This window comes from Watersipora subatra, chromosome 7 (genome assembly GCF_963576615.1).
Source record: "Watersipora subatra chromosome 7, tzWatSuba1.1, whole genome shotgun sequence".
Taxonomy (NCBI): Eukaryota; Metazoa; Bryozoa; class Gymnolaemata; order Cheilostomatida; family Watersiporidae; genus Watersipora; species Watersipora subatra.
In genome coordinates, this window is record NC_088714.1 from 49,386,382 (window position 1) to 49,404,509 (window position 18,128).

The 18,128-nt window shown below is 35.9% G+C and overlaps 3 protein-coding genes and 1 long non-coding RNA gene across 5 annotated transcripts in view; 3 read left to right on the top strand and 1 right to left on the bottom strand.

Annotated features, from left to right (window-relative positions):
• Nucleotides 1–18,128, bottom strand: part of LOC137400858 (uncharacterized) — a 259,198-nt gene that overhangs the window by 140,524 nt on the left and 100,546 nt on the right. The gene's annotated exons all lie outside the window — the stretch shown is intronic.
• The window catches only part of LOC137400049 (uncharacterized), a 34,574-nt gene that overhangs the window by 11,000 nt on the left and 5,446 nt on the right, over nucleotides 1–18,128 (top strand). Inside the window, exons 2-4 of one of the 2 annotated variants that reach the window (XR_010979207.1) lie at nucleotides 11,190–11,322; nucleotides 14,301–14,417; nucleotides 15,754–15,867. This is a non-coding gene — a long non-coding RNA (uncharacterized lncRNA). The remainder of the gene's footprint in view (nucleotides 1–11,189; nucleotides 11,323–14,300; nucleotides 14,418–15,753; nucleotides 15,868–18,128) is intronic. The other variant, XR_010979208.1, reaches the window with a different exon arrangement.
• Nucleotides 396–3,013, top strand: LOC137399449 (uncharacterized). Its single transcript, XM_068085570.1, has 2 exons — nucleotides 396–2,382; nucleotides 2,492–3,013. Exons 1-2 carry the CDS (start codon nucleotides 519–521, stop codon nucleotides 2,863–2,865), a joined length of 2,238 nt encoding a protein of 745 aa, XP_067941671.1. The 5' UTR covers nucleotides 396–518; the 3' UTR covers nucleotides 2,866–3,013.
• Nucleotides 8,031–9,341, top strand: LOC137399636 (uncharacterized protein F54H12.2-like). Its single transcript, XM_068085816.1, has one exon. It carries the CDS (start codon nucleotides 8,031–8,033, stop codon nucleotides 9,339–9,341), a length of 1,311 nt encoding a protein of 436 aa, XP_067941917.1.

Consider the following 18,128-nt stretch of genomic DNA (forward strand, 5'->3'; position numbering starts at 1 on the left):
TAAATGTCTTCAAAATGGAAGGAACTGAAAACTCTCTCTCTGCTACGATAGTTTATCGATCGCAAAGCAATTACAGGGAAAAGCTCAATTTACATCTCCAGGACCAGCATTTTTGCTGGATATCGGATTTACGCCAATACACGAAATCCTACAAATGTACATTTTGCTCAAAACTGCTAACTTCACTTCGATTGCTAAACAGTCATACGCGTGGATGTTCTGGACAAACGAAACTGATATATCCTTCAGGCGCATACTCACCCCCAAAAACTATATTTGACAAGCTCAATGACATTGGAATTCATGTAGATGAAAGTCGAAAACACTACCCGTATATAGCCGTCTTTGATTGCGAAAGCTATCTCGATACTACCAAGTTGCCAAAACCTACAAAAACCATACAATATGTAGCGGAGCATAAACTAGCATCAGTATCTGTATGTTCTAACATCGCCGGTTATAAGACTCCACAAACATTTCTTAATGACGAAGATGATGAGTATTCAGTAGTCAAAAACATGATGATGTATCTAGAAATGCTTTCTGACATTTGCTATGACAGATTACACCTGCGTTACAGAGACATATTTGATAAACTTGAAAAAGTTAAAATGTTAGCCATCGAAAGAGAGTTCCGCGCAATGGATGGAATTGGTGTAAGCGGAATAGAACTACGATATGACAATCTAGAAGAAGAATTAGACAAATATCTAAGAGATTTGATGTGTTTCGGTTTTCAGAGCAAATCTTTTGATATTCCACTAATGAAGAAGCACATCATTCGATATTTACTAGAGACTCGCACAGAAATTGATATCGTTATTAAAAAAGCCAACAAGTATATGATGATACAGACAAAAAAGCTACGATTTCTGGACATTGCCAATTTTTTGCCAGAGGGCATATCTCTAAGTGATTATCTAAAAGCTATGGAGGTAGATAGTGGAAAGTTTCATTGGATATATGAACGATTTACATCGATGGAAGTACTAAAACGCACAGACTTTCCAAAGAAGGAAGAGTTTTACAGTGAACTGAAAAGAAAACATATATCAGATGAAGAATATGAGCTCTGCAAGAATGTCTGGACCAAAGAAAAGATGACCACATTGCGCGATCTTCTGATTTACTACAATGAAGCCGATGTAACTCCGCTAGTCACAGCTATTGAAAGACAAAATGAATTCTTCAAGAGTCGAAACTTAGACTTCAAGTCAGCAATTTCAATTCCAGGACTTTCAATTCGATATTTATTTCAACTGAAAGATCCAGAGGCTCCCATATTCATGTTCGGAAATAGATTCAGTGATCTGTATCATTTACTACGCAGAAACATAAGAGGAGGTCTCAGCCTCGTGTTCAATCGTTATCAAGAGCGTGGAAAAACCAAAATCAAAAGCGAATACTTTGCTGGTAGAGGTAAACGTACACTAGCCTGCATGGGTTGGGATTGCACCTCAATGTACCTGCACAACCTAGCATTATGCGATATGCCCACAGGCGCTTTCGTTAGACGCCGGAGAGAAACGAACTTTAAAATAGAAAAAAGCCATACAACGGGTGAAAAAGCCACTGAGTGGATCGAATGGATGAGCAAGCAGCTTAATATACGATTACAACACCAGTTCAATGGTACAGAAAAAAGAATCGGAGGATTAAATATCCCAGTAGATGGATACGGCGTATCGGAAAAAGGTGAAGAAATAGTGCTAAACTACAGCGGATGCTGGTACCACAGCCACATGTGCCAACGCGCGCCTGTTGGAATACAAAAAAACAAACGCAAAGACAAAGAAAACAGATCTAAAGTGTATAAACATCTAAAATACTTTGTGGATTTAGGATACACGGTTTATCATGTATGGGAATGTACATTTGACAGGATGAAAGTGGAGAATCCAGAAATAGCAAAGTTTTGTAAGGAGCTACGCATTTCAGTTGATAGCCGATACAGACTAACGGAAGAGCAAATACTGAAAGAGATAGAGAATGGTGAGATGTTCGGTATAGCTGAAGTCGATATTTGCGTTCCAGATCGATATAAAGAGATATTTTCTGAGTTTCAGCCTATTACCAAGCATGCATTTTTGTCTAGAGATGATATTGGAGATCACATGAGAGAGTTTGCTGAGAAGCATAATCTGTTAAAACGACCAATGAAAACGCTGCTAAACAGTTATTTCGCTAAAAAGATTCTATTGGCAACACCTCTACTGAGATGGTACTTGAATCACAATATAAAGTGCACAAAAGTGTATCAAGTGATCCAGTATAAACCATCGAAATGCTTTACTCGATTTGGACAAGAAGTTATGGAAGCGCGTCGAGAAGGAGATGTTGATCCCACAAAGAAGATCATCTCCGACAACTGCAAACTAATAGGTAAGAGAATGAATCGATATATTACAAAGCATTTGTACATGGTATAGCATAAAGTAATTGTAAAAATGATTTATATGCATAGACCCAATATTATATTTACAAATTGTAGGCAACAGCGCCTATGGCAGAACACTCACCAACATTGAGACACATACAGATGTATCATTTCATGAAGCAGATGATATCACCGCGGGTAGACTGATAAACAATCAGCAATTCCGAGATCTACAACAAATAGATGAAGACAAAATTATTGAAGTAGAGAAAGCAAAACGTGTTGTTCGGTTGAACATACCAGTTCAAATAGGATTTTTTGTACTAGAATATGGAAAGTTGCATTTGCTACGTTTCTACTATGATTTCCTACTCAAGTTTATCTCTTTTGAAGACTTTTGTCTTATTCAATGTGACACTGATTCACTCTACATGAGCTTAAGCGAGGACACATTTTACTTGGCAGTTATAAAAAAGCAAACGAGGTGAATTCATAGATGAGTGCGAAAATTGGCTATCTCGAGAATATTGCCATGACCACAAAGATGACTTTTTTAAAGCAGTCTTTGCGGGTCAATGCTGGCAATCACAACAATGCTGTACTCAGGCAGCGAAGTATTATCTTAGACAAGCTGGTCTCTTTCATTTAGAAAATGTGTCTGAAGGCATCATCGCGTTGTGCAGTAAGTCCTACTACTGTTTTGGGAAGCAACCAAAGTACAGCTCAAAAGGTATCAGTAAGAGGCACACTGAACTTAAGAAAGAAGATTATATGGATGTTCTGTTAGCTCGTAAAATTGGCATGGGAACTAACAAGGGAATCCGTTCTAAAAACAATTCGATGTTTACATATACTCAGCATAGAAAAGGGCTAAACTACATGTATGGCAAGAGGGTTGTATGCGCTGATGATGTAACCACTTTGCCAACGAAGTTGTAAAGCACTGGTTTGCTAGCTGTATATAAGCTTACTTCATATTCTATGATGTTTAGTATTTAGCTGACATTCTTTCAGTAACCATCAGTTATGGATGTTGCAATTTCTCATGGACAAATATATAGTAATCTCTATAACTTTGTATGGTTTCGATTGTCACGGTATTATAACAAGCACTTCGCTACTCACGAAGTCAACTCTACAATATATTCACTTTATGAACAACAACGAATGTGGAGTAAAGATATACGACGAGATCTACAAAGTATAGCTCTTGAAATGTATAACAATCAAGGCTTTGCAGCCTTTCAGGGAGTAGCATCCGAGTTGAAAAACCCTAGTGTAGAACATAATCGTATATTGATTATACTCTACATAGCAGTTCGATATGGAAAACTATACATTGACAGAGGAGAATTCTTTGCCGTAAAACATGTAATCAATGAACTAAAAAAATCCTTGGGGTTCTCTAGAAAGCAAGATCATGGAGGCAACCTATCAGCATTCCTTTAAACCTCTTGTATATATTACCGTACACCAACTCGAAATGGTCAGTTGTGTGAACTTGGTAAAACCCATCACAATTATAATTGATATTGTTCATAATTTACGATAGTCATGACATTACAGCTAGAACATAGTTTTTCCGCTATAATTGCTGGTCCTAGTAGAGCGGGAAAATCTACATTTATATCCAGATTGATAAGATTTCGTAAAGAAATGATATTGCCTACACCCAAGAAAATTTATTATTGTTATAGTGAATGGCAACCATTATATGAGTCTGAGTGCTTTAAAGCTGTTGAATTTCATCGAGGCGTCATTGATGCGGCTACTTTAGATGGAAATATAAATAATTTGGTTATTTATGATGATCTTTTAACGGAATGCGGTGAAAACATAGAAATGATGTTTACAAAATACAGTCACCACAGAAATGCTAGCGTTATCTTTATAACTCAAAATATGTTTCATAACAGCAAACACTTGAGAACTATGTCACTTAACACGTCGTATTTAGTAATGTTTAAAAATCCTAGAGATGTAAACCAAATCATGTATCTTTCTACGCAAATGTATGGAAAAAAGTCTAATTTCTTAATCGAAGCCTTTAATGATGCTACATCGGTACCATTTGGCTACCTCTTCTTAGATTTGAAGCAAGAAACTCCCGACCTATTGAGAGTTAGAACGAATATATTTCCTGATGAAAAAACATATATTTACACTAGCAGAGATGAAGCTATGTCATTACCACGATATGTGGTGAACGAGCAAGAACATGAGTCAGAGACTTAGAAGATTCGCTCCTACCTTGCACTGTTTAGCGAGCTGTGATAAACGTACAGCAAAGTCTATTATTGAAAAGGGATCACCGCAACTTATTGATTGTTTTTCAGATATTTGTCACAATTTGTTGCGAGGAAATATTAAGCTCACACCTACAGAGAGAAAACGATTAGTAAAATACAAAAAACATATAAGAAAGATCGCTGACAAATCAACTGTTAAAAAAACTAAAAAAGCTCTGATTCAAAAAGGTGGTTTCTTGAGTTCACTTTTAGCCCCTCTGCTAGGGTCAGTGATTACACCGTTATTGAGTGGTATTTTTGGAAAACGAAAGCAATGAGTGTGAAAAATATAAAAAAATTTTATTTAGTAGACGCTTCCCAAATTAAACATTTGACAGAAGGTTATAAGGAGAGAACAAAGCCATTGTTGTCTAAAGAAATCGAGAGCTTAGACAAAAACATGATGGAAATAATTAATGATTCATCGCTCTCTACTGATGAAAAAGTTCAGAAGTACAACAATTTACTGTTACAGTATCAATCCGTATCGAGTCAAAGTTCTCAACCCTCTAAAGAACTCGCTGTCTCCAAAACAAATAACCTCGATAAAAGCCAAGAGAGTATTTACAACCCAATAGAAATAATACCTAAACCGTATAAAAACAAGGCTGACAATTTGTGGTCTATACTGAAAAAAACCACTAGTCTGAAAGTTTTTGATAATGGTAAAGTAAGCATCAAAGGCGAACCAATTCCAAACAGTAACATTTCAGATATGGTAAACAAGGCGGTAAATCCAAGACAGCTAAAGAAAGACATACCGGGATGGGATAGATTTCATCAACTCCTGACCGAAATCAATGTTCCTAAATCTCTGTTAACGAGTGAGAGCAAAATACCACTACCATCAAATCCGGTTGTATCTGAAAATGAAAGTATAAAGTCTCACTCCGATCATCGAGATTCGCAGAAGAAAGCAGGGCTTGCTAATTGGGAGTCACACGATCGCAAAAAATATGCGAAAAAACAAAAACGGAAGGCAAACTAATATATCAAATGTATACTTTAACCCAAAGCACAAAGCGGGATTTACTGGAAGAACAAAGCTACAAGCTGCCTTAAAAAACAAAGTATCATCAGCAAACGTTGATAAATGGCTGCAACAAACTGATTCGTACACTCTACATAAACCGGCTAGGAAAAAATTCAAAAGAAGAAGCTATATCGTTACGGGTGTCAATCATTTAATACAACTGGATCTAGCCATTTTTTCTCAGTTTGCAAAGTACAATGATGGATACAAATACATATTGCTTATCATCGATGTCTTTAGCAGAAAGGCGCATGGTATTCCGCTAAAGTCGAAGTCTGGTTTAGAAGTTAGCAAAGCAATTGATAAATTTTTACAAAGTCAAATTGAAGATGTATTATATTGTCAAACGGATAAAGGTACAGAGTTTCTAAACACTTACACACAAAATGTATTCAAGAAATATAATATTCATCATTACACCTACACCAACCAAGAAATCAAAGCTAGCTATGTCGAGAGGTTGATACGTACGTTAAAGCAAAAGATATATCGGTATTTCACTCATACCAATAGCTACAGGTATATCGATGTGTTACAAGATTTGATCGAGTCATACAACTCTACAGTTCACAGCGCTCACAATAGAGCTCCTAATGATATAAATTACGCTAACCAAGAAAAGGTATGGCAAAGTATGTATAATCCCGATAAGCCAATCACAGAAACCCAACCAAAGTTTAAATTTCAACTCGGTGATAAAGTGAGAATATCTAAATACGCCACTACTTTTGCTAAATCATACTTACCAAATTGGACTGAAGAAATCTTTACCATTTCCAAAAGGCATAGCACCAGCCCACCTGTATATTCTCTCAGCGATGACCACAACAATGAACTCATTGGAACGTGGTATGAGCCAGAACTGCAAAAAATAAGAGTTAAAGACAACACATACAAGATAGAATCGATTGTGGGTCAGCGAAAAGTAAATGGAAAAAAACAGTATCTTATCAAATGGTTAGGATATGATTCTAGTTTCAACTCATACATAAACAAATCAGATTTGATTAAAGACTATAAGAACTAATGTTCTCGAGTCAATCGCTCATTGTTCGCAAGATGAGGGTTGTACTACCGAGTAACGCCTCTCTAAAACACTTTCCGAGCAATACGATAGCAGAGTATACAGTTAAATTACCTCAAACTATTGACCTAGCAAAGGGAAGATGGGAAGTTGGACTAGATGAAATATCATTTTACAAGTCGTGGCATAATGTTAAAAACGCTTATGTAACCATTTCATTAAATGGGACTGATCACAGAGTAACTATTCCCGATGGATATTACGAGTCAGCATCAGATTTAATCAAACAGCTCAATGATAGCGTAACAGAAAATGTCAAAGAAGAAGTAGTTTCGTTCGAATACAACGATATAACAAGAAAATGTAGCGGCTTGATAAAAGCTGTGGCTAGAAGAAATATGGGAATAACTTACTCAAAAAGTCTGGGTGATCTGATTGGGATGGAAAGAGCTTTTATAAGTTTTGGAACATCTATTAGCAACAATCCAGTATTAACGACAAAGGGAAATGATCACTACATGGTTATAAAAGGAACGAGTGTAGTTCGTCTTCATACAATATTTGAACTGTTAGTTTATTGCGACATAGCATCTGAAACCATTGTCGGGGATGTTGAAACGCGTCTTTTGCGATCAGTCGTCGTAGAAGAAGGTCACTGGAAAATGCAATCTACGAATTTCAACAAGATCCAATACGTTCCCGTTTCTAAAAAGAGTGTGAGCACTATATCTATCTATATATACACTGACTATGGAAAGCGTGTACCATTCGAAGACGGACGTGTCATTGTTACACTAGATATAAGAAGAGTATTACCTATTTATGAATAATTACAGAATGCATCTCGTACCATTCGATTGTAATCACGCTGAACAATCGTACAAACATTTCTATAGTCAAACTGGTTCAGGCTCAATACCTATATTTAGTGGATCTAAAACGCAAGTTGGCTATGGTCTCGGTGGAGTCTTTGGCGGATTACTAAAAGCCGCGCTACCAATAATAAAAAAAGGGGCTTCTAGCATTGGAAAAACTGCTCTAAAACACGGTATAAATGTTGTTAAGGATGGTTTGACCGGCAAAAATGTGAAAACATCGTTAAAAACAAATTTGAAAGCCGTTGGTAATGATATACTGGCTAAAGGTCTAAACAATGTAAGCAATATAGTTGGCGGTAAGTCGGTTAAACGAAAGAATAAAAGAAAACGACAAAGCAAAACAACAATCACTTCTTCACTACCCGTTAAGCGTAGAAGACTCAAGCAAAAACCAGAACCTAGAGATATCTTTAACGCCTAACAAAGAAAAATGTCACTTATATTCGAGCATAGCTGCTTAGCCGCTAAGCCAGAGCTAGATATATTTTCAACTCCACCAACAATGGCTGCGTTAGAAGATAGTTGGAGCACTGAGTATTTACCCACCACATCTTTAGATGATACGAGTCCAATCAAATTCATGATTTCGGGAGACTCAAACCACTACATAGACCCTTACTCTAGTTACTTGTATTTAGAAGTAAAAATTACCAAGCAAGATGGAACCGACATCGATGCTGGAACTCAGATAGGTCCAGTTAATCTGTTAGCTCACAGCTTGTTCCAGCAAGTAGACGTATGGCTAAATGATACATTGATCACATCGTCATCAAACCTGTACCACTACAGAGCTTATCTCGAGACTTTGCTGTCATTTAGCGATGAGTCTAAAAAATCACAACTGACTATGAGTCTATACTCAAAAGATACACCAGGCCAAATGGATGATATCGCTGACGCTAATACAGGGTTAGTCGCGAGAAGAGAATTTACCGATGAAAGCAAAACGGTACCCCTCATATGCAAACTGCATTCGGATATTTTTCTCCAAAAGCGGTTGCTACTAAACGGGGTAGATATGAGAATAAAACTCATCAGAAATTCTGATAAATTCGTTTTGATGGGGGCAAACAACTCAACTCACAAATTAAAAATAACTGCTGCATCGTTTTTTGTGAGAAAGGTTAAGGTAAACAATGGTATACAGTTGCAGCACATCGAGTTGATGGATAAAAAAATGCAACCGGCTATTTACCCCATTAGAAAGGTTGATATGAAAACCTATAATGTATCCACAGGCTCACTGTCTATGAACGAAGAAAGTCTATTTAGCGGTATTCTTCCAAAAAGAATAGTTATTGGTTTTGTAACCTCTAAAGCTTTCGAAGGCGGGTATGATAAAAACCCGTTCAATTTTACTCATCAAAACCTGTGCTATTGCACTCTACTAATTGATGGAAAAATGGTTCCACAAAAACCGTTAGTGAGTAACTTCACTAATGGAGAAACACTGAGAAATTATTTCATGCTCCTACAAAGTACAGGACACATATTTAACAACGGTGGCGTTGATTTTGATAGATCGGATTTTAACCAAGGTTATACGCTGTTAGCCTTTGACCTTACTCCAGATCAAGACGAATCCGGTTGCTACCACGTACTTAAGAAAGGAAGCATTAGACTGGAGTTAAAGTTTGCCAGCGCTCTTACCGAACCAGTCAACATTATCGTGTTTGCTGAAAGCGATGCAGCGATCAAGATTGATAAAAACCGACAAGTTTTGACAAATTTCTCACGATGAATACGGAGCAAATATACAAAGTACTCAAAGCTGATAGAGATATGGACAAGCTAAACTTTAGGGGAGTATTCCCTATCGACAAGATTCCTGACGAAGAGTTCACCTTTCCATCATGCGCCGTGATCAACACAAAACCCCATACAGACAAAGGCGAACATTGGGTGTGTTTTATCAAAAACAGAGACAGAACTGGTATATACTTTGACAGCTATGGATACCCACCTTACAATTTACCCGAAGTGGGAGATGTACTGGCTAATTGCATAGACTGGACATATAATGCCAAATCACTTCAGACTCCATTCTCTACAGTATGCGGAGAATATTGTATCTTCTTTCTAACGCATATGGCAAAGGGGTTCACTCTAGATCATATTATTAATCTTCTTGACGATAATGGAGATACTTTTGCAAATGATGCTTTCGTCTATAGCTATACAATACACAAGTACAGAAATGTTATCAACACCAGCAGTTTAAATATCATTGATATTCCTCTGATCATTCAAAGCGTAGCCAATGCCCAATACTAATCATGGGTATTCTTATTTACAACATAGACAATATGTTATTATATTCTGTTGCAATTGCTGTATTAATAAATATGATATACATCAAACACTCTTTATTCTCTTTACTGTTGTGCCGCATCGAGGAATGAAGATAGCATTCTAATATACACATAGCCTAGAAAAGCACCATACAAAGAATGTAACTAGTAAAAAAATAGTAAAAACTTATTCAACGAAAGAAAGGCTAAAAAGAATAAGTATACTCACATAACGAAATGATCAAACTCTGAGCTGCACTGAAGAGACCTCAAAGGTCGAAACAAAAATTGTCTGCAGATTGAGTCGAGTCTTACAAACAGTTCCATCATAAGTAGTGATGTTATCCGTGCAATACATAACCTAGAATACAGCCTGTAATGGCAGTGCTAGATTTCATGACTCAGCAGTGCGATAATCACTGATGCGGATCTTGTGAACGTCTTGAATAAAATAGCTATTATGAGCATCAATCATAGTTGTGGTCAAGGCTTGCTCACAGAATTATCTAAGCGTAGAGCAACGTAACTAATGATGCGCACAAACAGCCTTGCACTAGCAAAAACTGCACACAGAAAAGTGCGCAAAAGTGAGAATTATCTAAGTGTAGAGGCGGTATCATAACTACTGATACAAATGTGGAATTTTATGATAATAAATATAAATTTCCAGTATATTTTGAGTCATGAAATGATGATGAACGTGCTATGGATGAATATTATCTGTAAATGTTTAATGAGTGTTTAAAATCGTGCGAACTTTTATAGTTTTAGCCCGAATAATGGTGACATACTGTTTTTTTTTCTGTTTGATGACATCTGCTGTAGGTTGTCCGACTTTTTGTACTGCTGTTTCACCAAATATCATTGCATTGTTAGCACGTTTAGATATATTTGGTAAAAAATTAATAACTTCGGATTGCTGGACATATTGTCTAGGTTTACTGACACGCATTGATTAGATCGAGCAAGGATCAACGGGTTAAAACTCGGTTTCGTATCATGGATTTTTACAAGTTTGTATTTATATTTAACAACTATGATATAATCTTACATGTATTTACATAGCATTGTCTAATTTATTTGAAAATTAGAGCTTTAACTAGCAAATGTGGTTGCTGTCTAATGACACAGGCTTGGGTAATATTTCATACCAAGGGTTAGTACAAAGCCATTTGCATAGCTATTCATCCATAACATCTCGTGTATTGCTTTTCATTTGACCAGCACTTTATGTATTTCTATATCAAATTCATTGACATACAAACCGGTGGTGACTCACGGTTCTTTCATCTATATAGGCCTGGGCGGTCATCAAGGTCCTCTTCCTTGCATTGTCTTCCGGAAGATTTTGGCGATGAGTAGATCATAAATGTCAGTTGAACGCTTCTTCCCTGTCATTAGAAACGTACCCAACCTAATTTTGAACAGCTGGTAAGTCATCATTGACTACTTGACTTGATGGGCTTTGTACTTAATGACCTCCCATATACTCTCAACATATTAGTCATAACTTATAATAAACTTTCATGGGTAGCAAAATCGTAAATGATACAGAATTTGAAGCGAACACGAGTCAATACACAAACCGGCTATAGGAAATCAATTGATTCTTCAGAAGATTGTGTCAGTCTACCCCAAACCTTCAAAATAAATATATTGATATATATATATATATATATAACAATAACCAATGAATAGGTTTAAGAATTCAAGCAATTTATGTTTACACAAATTCTGTACCATTCACTATCTCACTACCCACTTTCGCCTTGAAATTCTAGAAAATTAGAGATGCGAGCTTGCAAGGTGGTTTTTGATGTATCACTAAATGCTCAAAGATGCGAAAGGCCAGTTACGGAAACTACATCACTTGGTTTTCCCGTCAGGTCTGCTTCAGATTTGTTTTAAAAAGGTTGGCTGGAAATGAGAGTATAAGCAAATCGAGAAGTTTCCAGCCAGGAAGAGATGATTTAAAAATTAAAATGAAGAAAAAATAGAATTAGCTCTAATATAAGATCAGAACGTTTTTTTCAAGAATTTTTTATTAAGCTGAATTCAGTTATATTAAATTTATACTTTAAGTTTGTTTATGCGATGCCACAAAAGTGTAGCGTACCAAGCGTGTTGCATCAGGTCTCTCTCACAATCATTAGTGCTATGATTCTCTGAAAGGTAAGAACTCCATACGGTATGCTACTGTATGGACTGCTGCATACTGCCACTACTCAAAATTATGTTGTGCATAATACTGCTACATTTTAATGCAGACCATAACCTTTACATAGGTATTTGTAGCCTTGGGGCATGGGTATAGAGCATGAATAGATAAAATCATGTATTTTTTCATTGTAATATCTCTTATTGGTAGTTTTTTAGAGGATGGCAACACAATAATTTATCTTTAGTTAATTTATATAAAAAACATTTTTGAGATAGGACTTTAAGAAAATTAATTTGCGAACTTTTGTCCCAGAATGCATTTTGCTCTCATATCAGACATGACTGTACAGTAGGCGCTGCTAAAATGAGATGATCAGTTCTAGGAACATTTACATGATAAGGATTTTTCATTAAAAGAATGTTAACATACATGTAAATTGTCTAAACCATTGCAGGACCTTTCCAAACTCGCTCATGTGAGAATCCGACTTAAATTCTTTTGAATGTATTGGCGGTGCCTTAACTGTATTATTGGTTTTCATCGACAACTTTTCATGATCAACCTCATTGGTTTAATAGACTATGATTGTGGTAATTTGACAATAATTTGATGAAGAGCGCATAGTTTGACGCGACAGCGACTTACAACAATTGACTAAGAAAAAATAGTTTCACTATAAAAAAGCGATTGTACCTTTTCGTCATCTATTCGTTCTTAAGAGCTCAAGATTGCAACTCCAACTCATGACATTCAGATGCACCGACCAATAGCCTTAAAGTATTTATCAACAATTGCATTGCTATATGTACCTATTCTCTGTTCCGTTGTCACTTCAGACAAATTATCACAAGAGTCAGAATGTCATGGAAATTGTATGTATTATATGTATAATGCTTTATGTACAGTGTTGGGAAAAAATCTTTGTCTGCCTGTTTAAGTAAGTGTAGCACTGCAATAAATTCATCATAATTTGGAAATATTTTGCACTGCATACATAAAACCCTGTATCAAAACAATCCTAATGAGCTGAAAAATAGAAATAACTAGATTTTAAAATTGCCAAATATCTTCTATTGTATCAACCGCTGCCTACTAATTCACACTGCATACCAGAAAATATGTCATCGCAAATTTCGTTATTATCTCTTCTTTAATTATTTTCTAAATTGAAAATAACAGTCTTGTACTGTTATGGGCCCAGAAAAAAGCCATTGGGGTTGTTTTGCATTTTAATATCTTATCTGGTAGCTTTTGCAGACTATAACCATTCTGCAGCCTTAGGCATGCTGTGAACAAGCCTCACGAGCGCTTGAGTGTTCATAATCTGAAACCAGCAATCATGTTGGACAGCTGGTTTTTTCAAACGCCTTGATCGTGGTAGATCTTTGGTGGTTTGATGCTGCATTCATTTCTTTACCACTTAATTTTCTTTAGATTGAAATACTCTAAGCTTCTTCGCTATTTTTCTATTGCTCAGATTGCCCATCGTATGCAGGCGAATGATGAGGTCGTTGACACATTTCTTATCCATGGTTGATGTTGACGCTGGTATGAATTCTGGGATCTCTAGCTGTTTTTCTTTTAACAAGCAAAACTGTAAACCTTTGCTGCACATGCTGTCCAACAGGATCTCTATTGTTGTGATAATATTCCACTTGAAAATTAATAATGTCATATTGCGTTTGAAAATGAGTTAATAAGCACTGATTCACATTGATTGGCTTAAAAATGATTATTGATCCCTGATTAACCGTAATTTTATTACTGATGGTGTCAACAAGATCTAATGTTAATTTACTTTTAAATGATGCATGGTTTGTCAGGGTTCAATCCCTCTACATGACTACTACAACAAATTTACCTAAAATGGGCAATGAGGTTTGAGGTGGACAAATACTTTCTGACACCGCTGTATGTCGCTTTCTTTTCTCACAGGTGTGGCGAGACAGACTAACACTCAAATCAAACTTTAGAACTCGCCCGATGATACACTTTAAGTTATATGGAGTTTTTTACGCGGTACGAAGCAAAAACTTCACAAAATTGCCCGACTTTTTTCTAGAATTTATGCTATAGGAGGTATACGTTATAGGAGCATCTACTTTACTCTAAAAGACCATGTGAGTTTGTGAGGTACAAATATCATGTTTAAAGTGTGCAATAGCTTCCATGTAGGATACTTTGGCTCCCTCATCACTAATTGAACTTGAAAGTTTATTGTGTATTATCTAATTTTTATCACTTTTAGCCTTGCTTGTCCTCTAGCGCAAAGCCGACCTATTGCTCCTAGATGTGACTCTGGCACTTATGGAATAAAAGTGCAAGCTGAGTTATCAGTAAAGATTTTGACAGAACTGTTCATGAAGTGAGTGTGAGATTGCTTTAATTTCAATGCTGTAGTTTATCCCATTTTCTTTCCACTTAACATGGAATGTTTGATTAGTACGATATTTTAGGCAGTTTGAGGCCGCTTGTTTTTGGGACAATGTTTAATTATGACTGCTGATGTACAGGCGGTTAAGACATTTGAAAAGCTGATAATGGTGTTTTTATAAAACCCCGACAACAAATTCAGAGTAATTTTTTGCTTTGTAGCATATTTGACTCAATAGAACAAGTGTTATCGCTGAAGCATTCTCTTAAGGTGAAAACAAATTAGGCGATAATTAGAGCGATATTGCGTTAGAGCTAATCTGCGTTAAAATTCACTCAGCGTGTTCATGCAGAGCGATAAAGCTAGAATTTCTCTACACAACTTTATTGCTAACGAGATGCATTTCGATTGGTTAGTTCTTACCAGAATGTAATTTTACGGCGGGTAATTATTTCTTACCGATGTTCAACGACGTACATCAGCTCCAATTTTCTATTTTGTTACGAAACATCTTCAGAAAGAACACTCAATTGTTCATGAATTTAATAATAGAACTCCCAGTTCTGTCCATCATAACAAAATTAAAAAAAATCCGAGTTGAAAACCAACATCCGGAGTCAATCATTGCGCCGGTTGACCATCTTGAGAATGGTAAATATTTAATATATTAAATATGAAAAACCACTACAAAATAAAATATGTATAAAAAATTGTAAAAACAATACAGCTAATAATACAAGAATCGATTTTCTTTTGTCTTCTTGTAGTGTAGGCAGTGTACACTCTTTGAAAGGGAGATAGGTTTAATAACAAATGTGGAGGTTGTTTATGTTGTAGCCTAGACGACGACATTTTGACTGTCCTAAATTTATCAACAACTCCGAAAAAACTAATGATACGGATTTTTATTGGCAGTTTGTGAGCGTGCCCATTATATCATTTGCTAGTAAATCGCTCAAGCGATATCTTCGCCCTCATGACGCTTGCAATAAAATCGCCTAGTGTGTTTGGACCTTAGAAGCTCCTTGCTATATTTTCACAAAAGGCGAATATACCTAAACCTATACATATACTGATAAGGTAACTTACCTCCTCAAATAGAGTTGGCGTTCATTAAAAAGATGGCGCTCGATTTTCAAAGCAATCTCCTGATGTGGTCCCAAATAGCGGTGCCAATCAAATCAAGGTGCATTCAAATATAGGTTTAACGGTAGCTCACTTTCAACATTTTTTCCAATACCAAATTGAAGGTGGTCAGAGACTCCGTGCATAAAGTCCTCATCAACTTATTTTTTTATACAATGTTAAAATCTTTGTTCTTTTGTAGAAGTTGTTTAATCTGGAGAACGAAGATGAGCTCACCACGCAGAACTATTGTTCTTTAATCATGTTCTCACAGAACTAATCATATTGGCCTACAAGTGTTTTGAAAAACTGAAGGGTAAGTTGATGAGTCCTCTACTTTTTGTAGTCCTAATCTTCTGATAATTAAATTGGGCTTTGATGACTAAAGTGAGCTCTGGAGACTGCAGTCATTACATTGGGTAGTTGGCTACACTAAAATACTATAGCACTGACAATCCGCAAAAACAGTAAAACAATAGTTATGAAGCAAAATAACCATGTATGGAGTGGCATGTACAATTGATATTTAAATTGTACAAATACAATATCAAAGTATTGAAATATTAACCATTTTTTAAAGATTGAATGTATTTCTTAATGAGTGTAGCCTGGGTTTTCCGAATGGAAAAAGTCTAAAACACAAACAGATTTTGGTCTAGTCCATTAACTGAGTGCGTACAACAGGCTGCGCAGTGCAGCTCAGCACAATGTACGCTTATAACCAAGAGCAATGCGCTAAAAAATCTTTGTACAAAACATTTCTTATTAGTGAGTAGGCAATTCGTTAGCCGGTCATATGTGTACCTAATAGGAAAAAACCAATCGCCATCCTGCATCTAACTAATAGAAAACATGTTAACAGCCAACAGCGACCAAAGTTTTTTGAGAATCATTATTTTTGTTTTTACAGTTTATTATTGCAATAAACAGCTGTGTTAGACCTTTACAGCTACCAAGGTTTTAGAAATGGTGTGCAATATGTTACTGTTGTTAATTTTCTAAAGATTTGGTTGATGATTTGGGTGTGCCCAATATCGCGATACAATCAAGCTGTTTTTAATATCTGCAAAAATAAGTAATACACTTTCTTATAAATATACAGCTATTTCTTTGACAACCAGCTAAAATCTGTTTAGATTTTTAAATGCAGCATAGTTTTTTGGATCCAAGTACAGAAATCTAGATAAATATCACAATATCTTGATATTGGTTGCTATGTCGTTTTGAAATGTAAACAAAACTTTACATTGGTTTTCGTTTCTCAAACTTTAATACCAGTTTTCTTGGAACTATGTTTTTGCACTAATGGTAAACGTGCTTTAGTTTTTTGACCATATAATCTGCTGTAATTAGGCTAGAATCAAAATTTTGTTTGCTAAATCTTGTAATCCCGACTTACCATGAATTCTGTGATCATGACACATATTAATAGTTAATGCACTGTTTGGAACTTATAGTGCTATTGTAGAACTACAATAAAAAATATGTCATCACTAACAGAAATTAACTACCAGTTTTGATTTTGTATAGGTGTCTTGTTTGCTATTACAGATTTTAATGTGTTTGCAGGACAAAATGAAGCAACTGCAAGAGGTTTATTATAGAATTTATTTCAAATTATGTTCTTATGATAGAACTTTCCGTAACAAACTTTCATTTGGCTAATACTTGTATCCATTTTTGACTAAAATAAGTCGAACCAATTTGTTTCACTCCTACTACCTGCCCTAAATTGGTGCAAATGGTCATCAGAAATGTGCTTTCTTTGCGCTGCTAAAATGGCCCATTAAATGTACTTTAATTTGATGAAAACTCAAATATTGGTTAATTATTGGCCTTTCCAAAATACCGTAAAATATTCATCTGATTTGCATGTACGACTTAGCTGCCCAAGTTGTCAATGCATGGTACTGGAGCTTGTTATCATTTTGCTTGTTGAAGGTTGACTTGCAACAAAATTTCATTACGGTTATTTGGTATCAAAAGATTCACCATGGCTTACTCTGCTGTGTTGTGGGTGCAAAATATGGAGAACTGTGATTACAAGCTCTTAAAATCTAAAAGAGAAACAGTTAATCTCTGCGATCCCAAAACCGCCATAGATTGGAATCAATTCATTTCTCTGACATAGTAAAATGATTTGGTTATTGTTTTGACACGTGATCTTCTCACATGAATTGTAAGTTCCGTAAAAGGCTCAATATAAAACTTCTTGTAGCACTAGTTTATGACATAAACTTTGGGTTTCGCCAAAGAGCTCTTACCAAATATAGATGCTCGCTAGTTTACAATTTTGTTTTGGGTTGATCTAATCGTCTAGTCGCAATCTGATCATGTGACCCATGCTTCCTGCCAAACAGCGCGCATAAGTTCCGCAGCATTTTTTGACTATCACAGGTGACCAACAGGCTTGTCATGCTTCTCAGATGATGATATGCATTCCTTCGAGCTAAGGTTAAAAATTAAACCATTTTTTACGGTAGGTTTTGAGATATCAGTGCTCAAAGTGACATCAATACAGTGATGAGGAAACAGATGCTTGAGGACAATAGACATCGTTTCATTGAATGCGTGAAG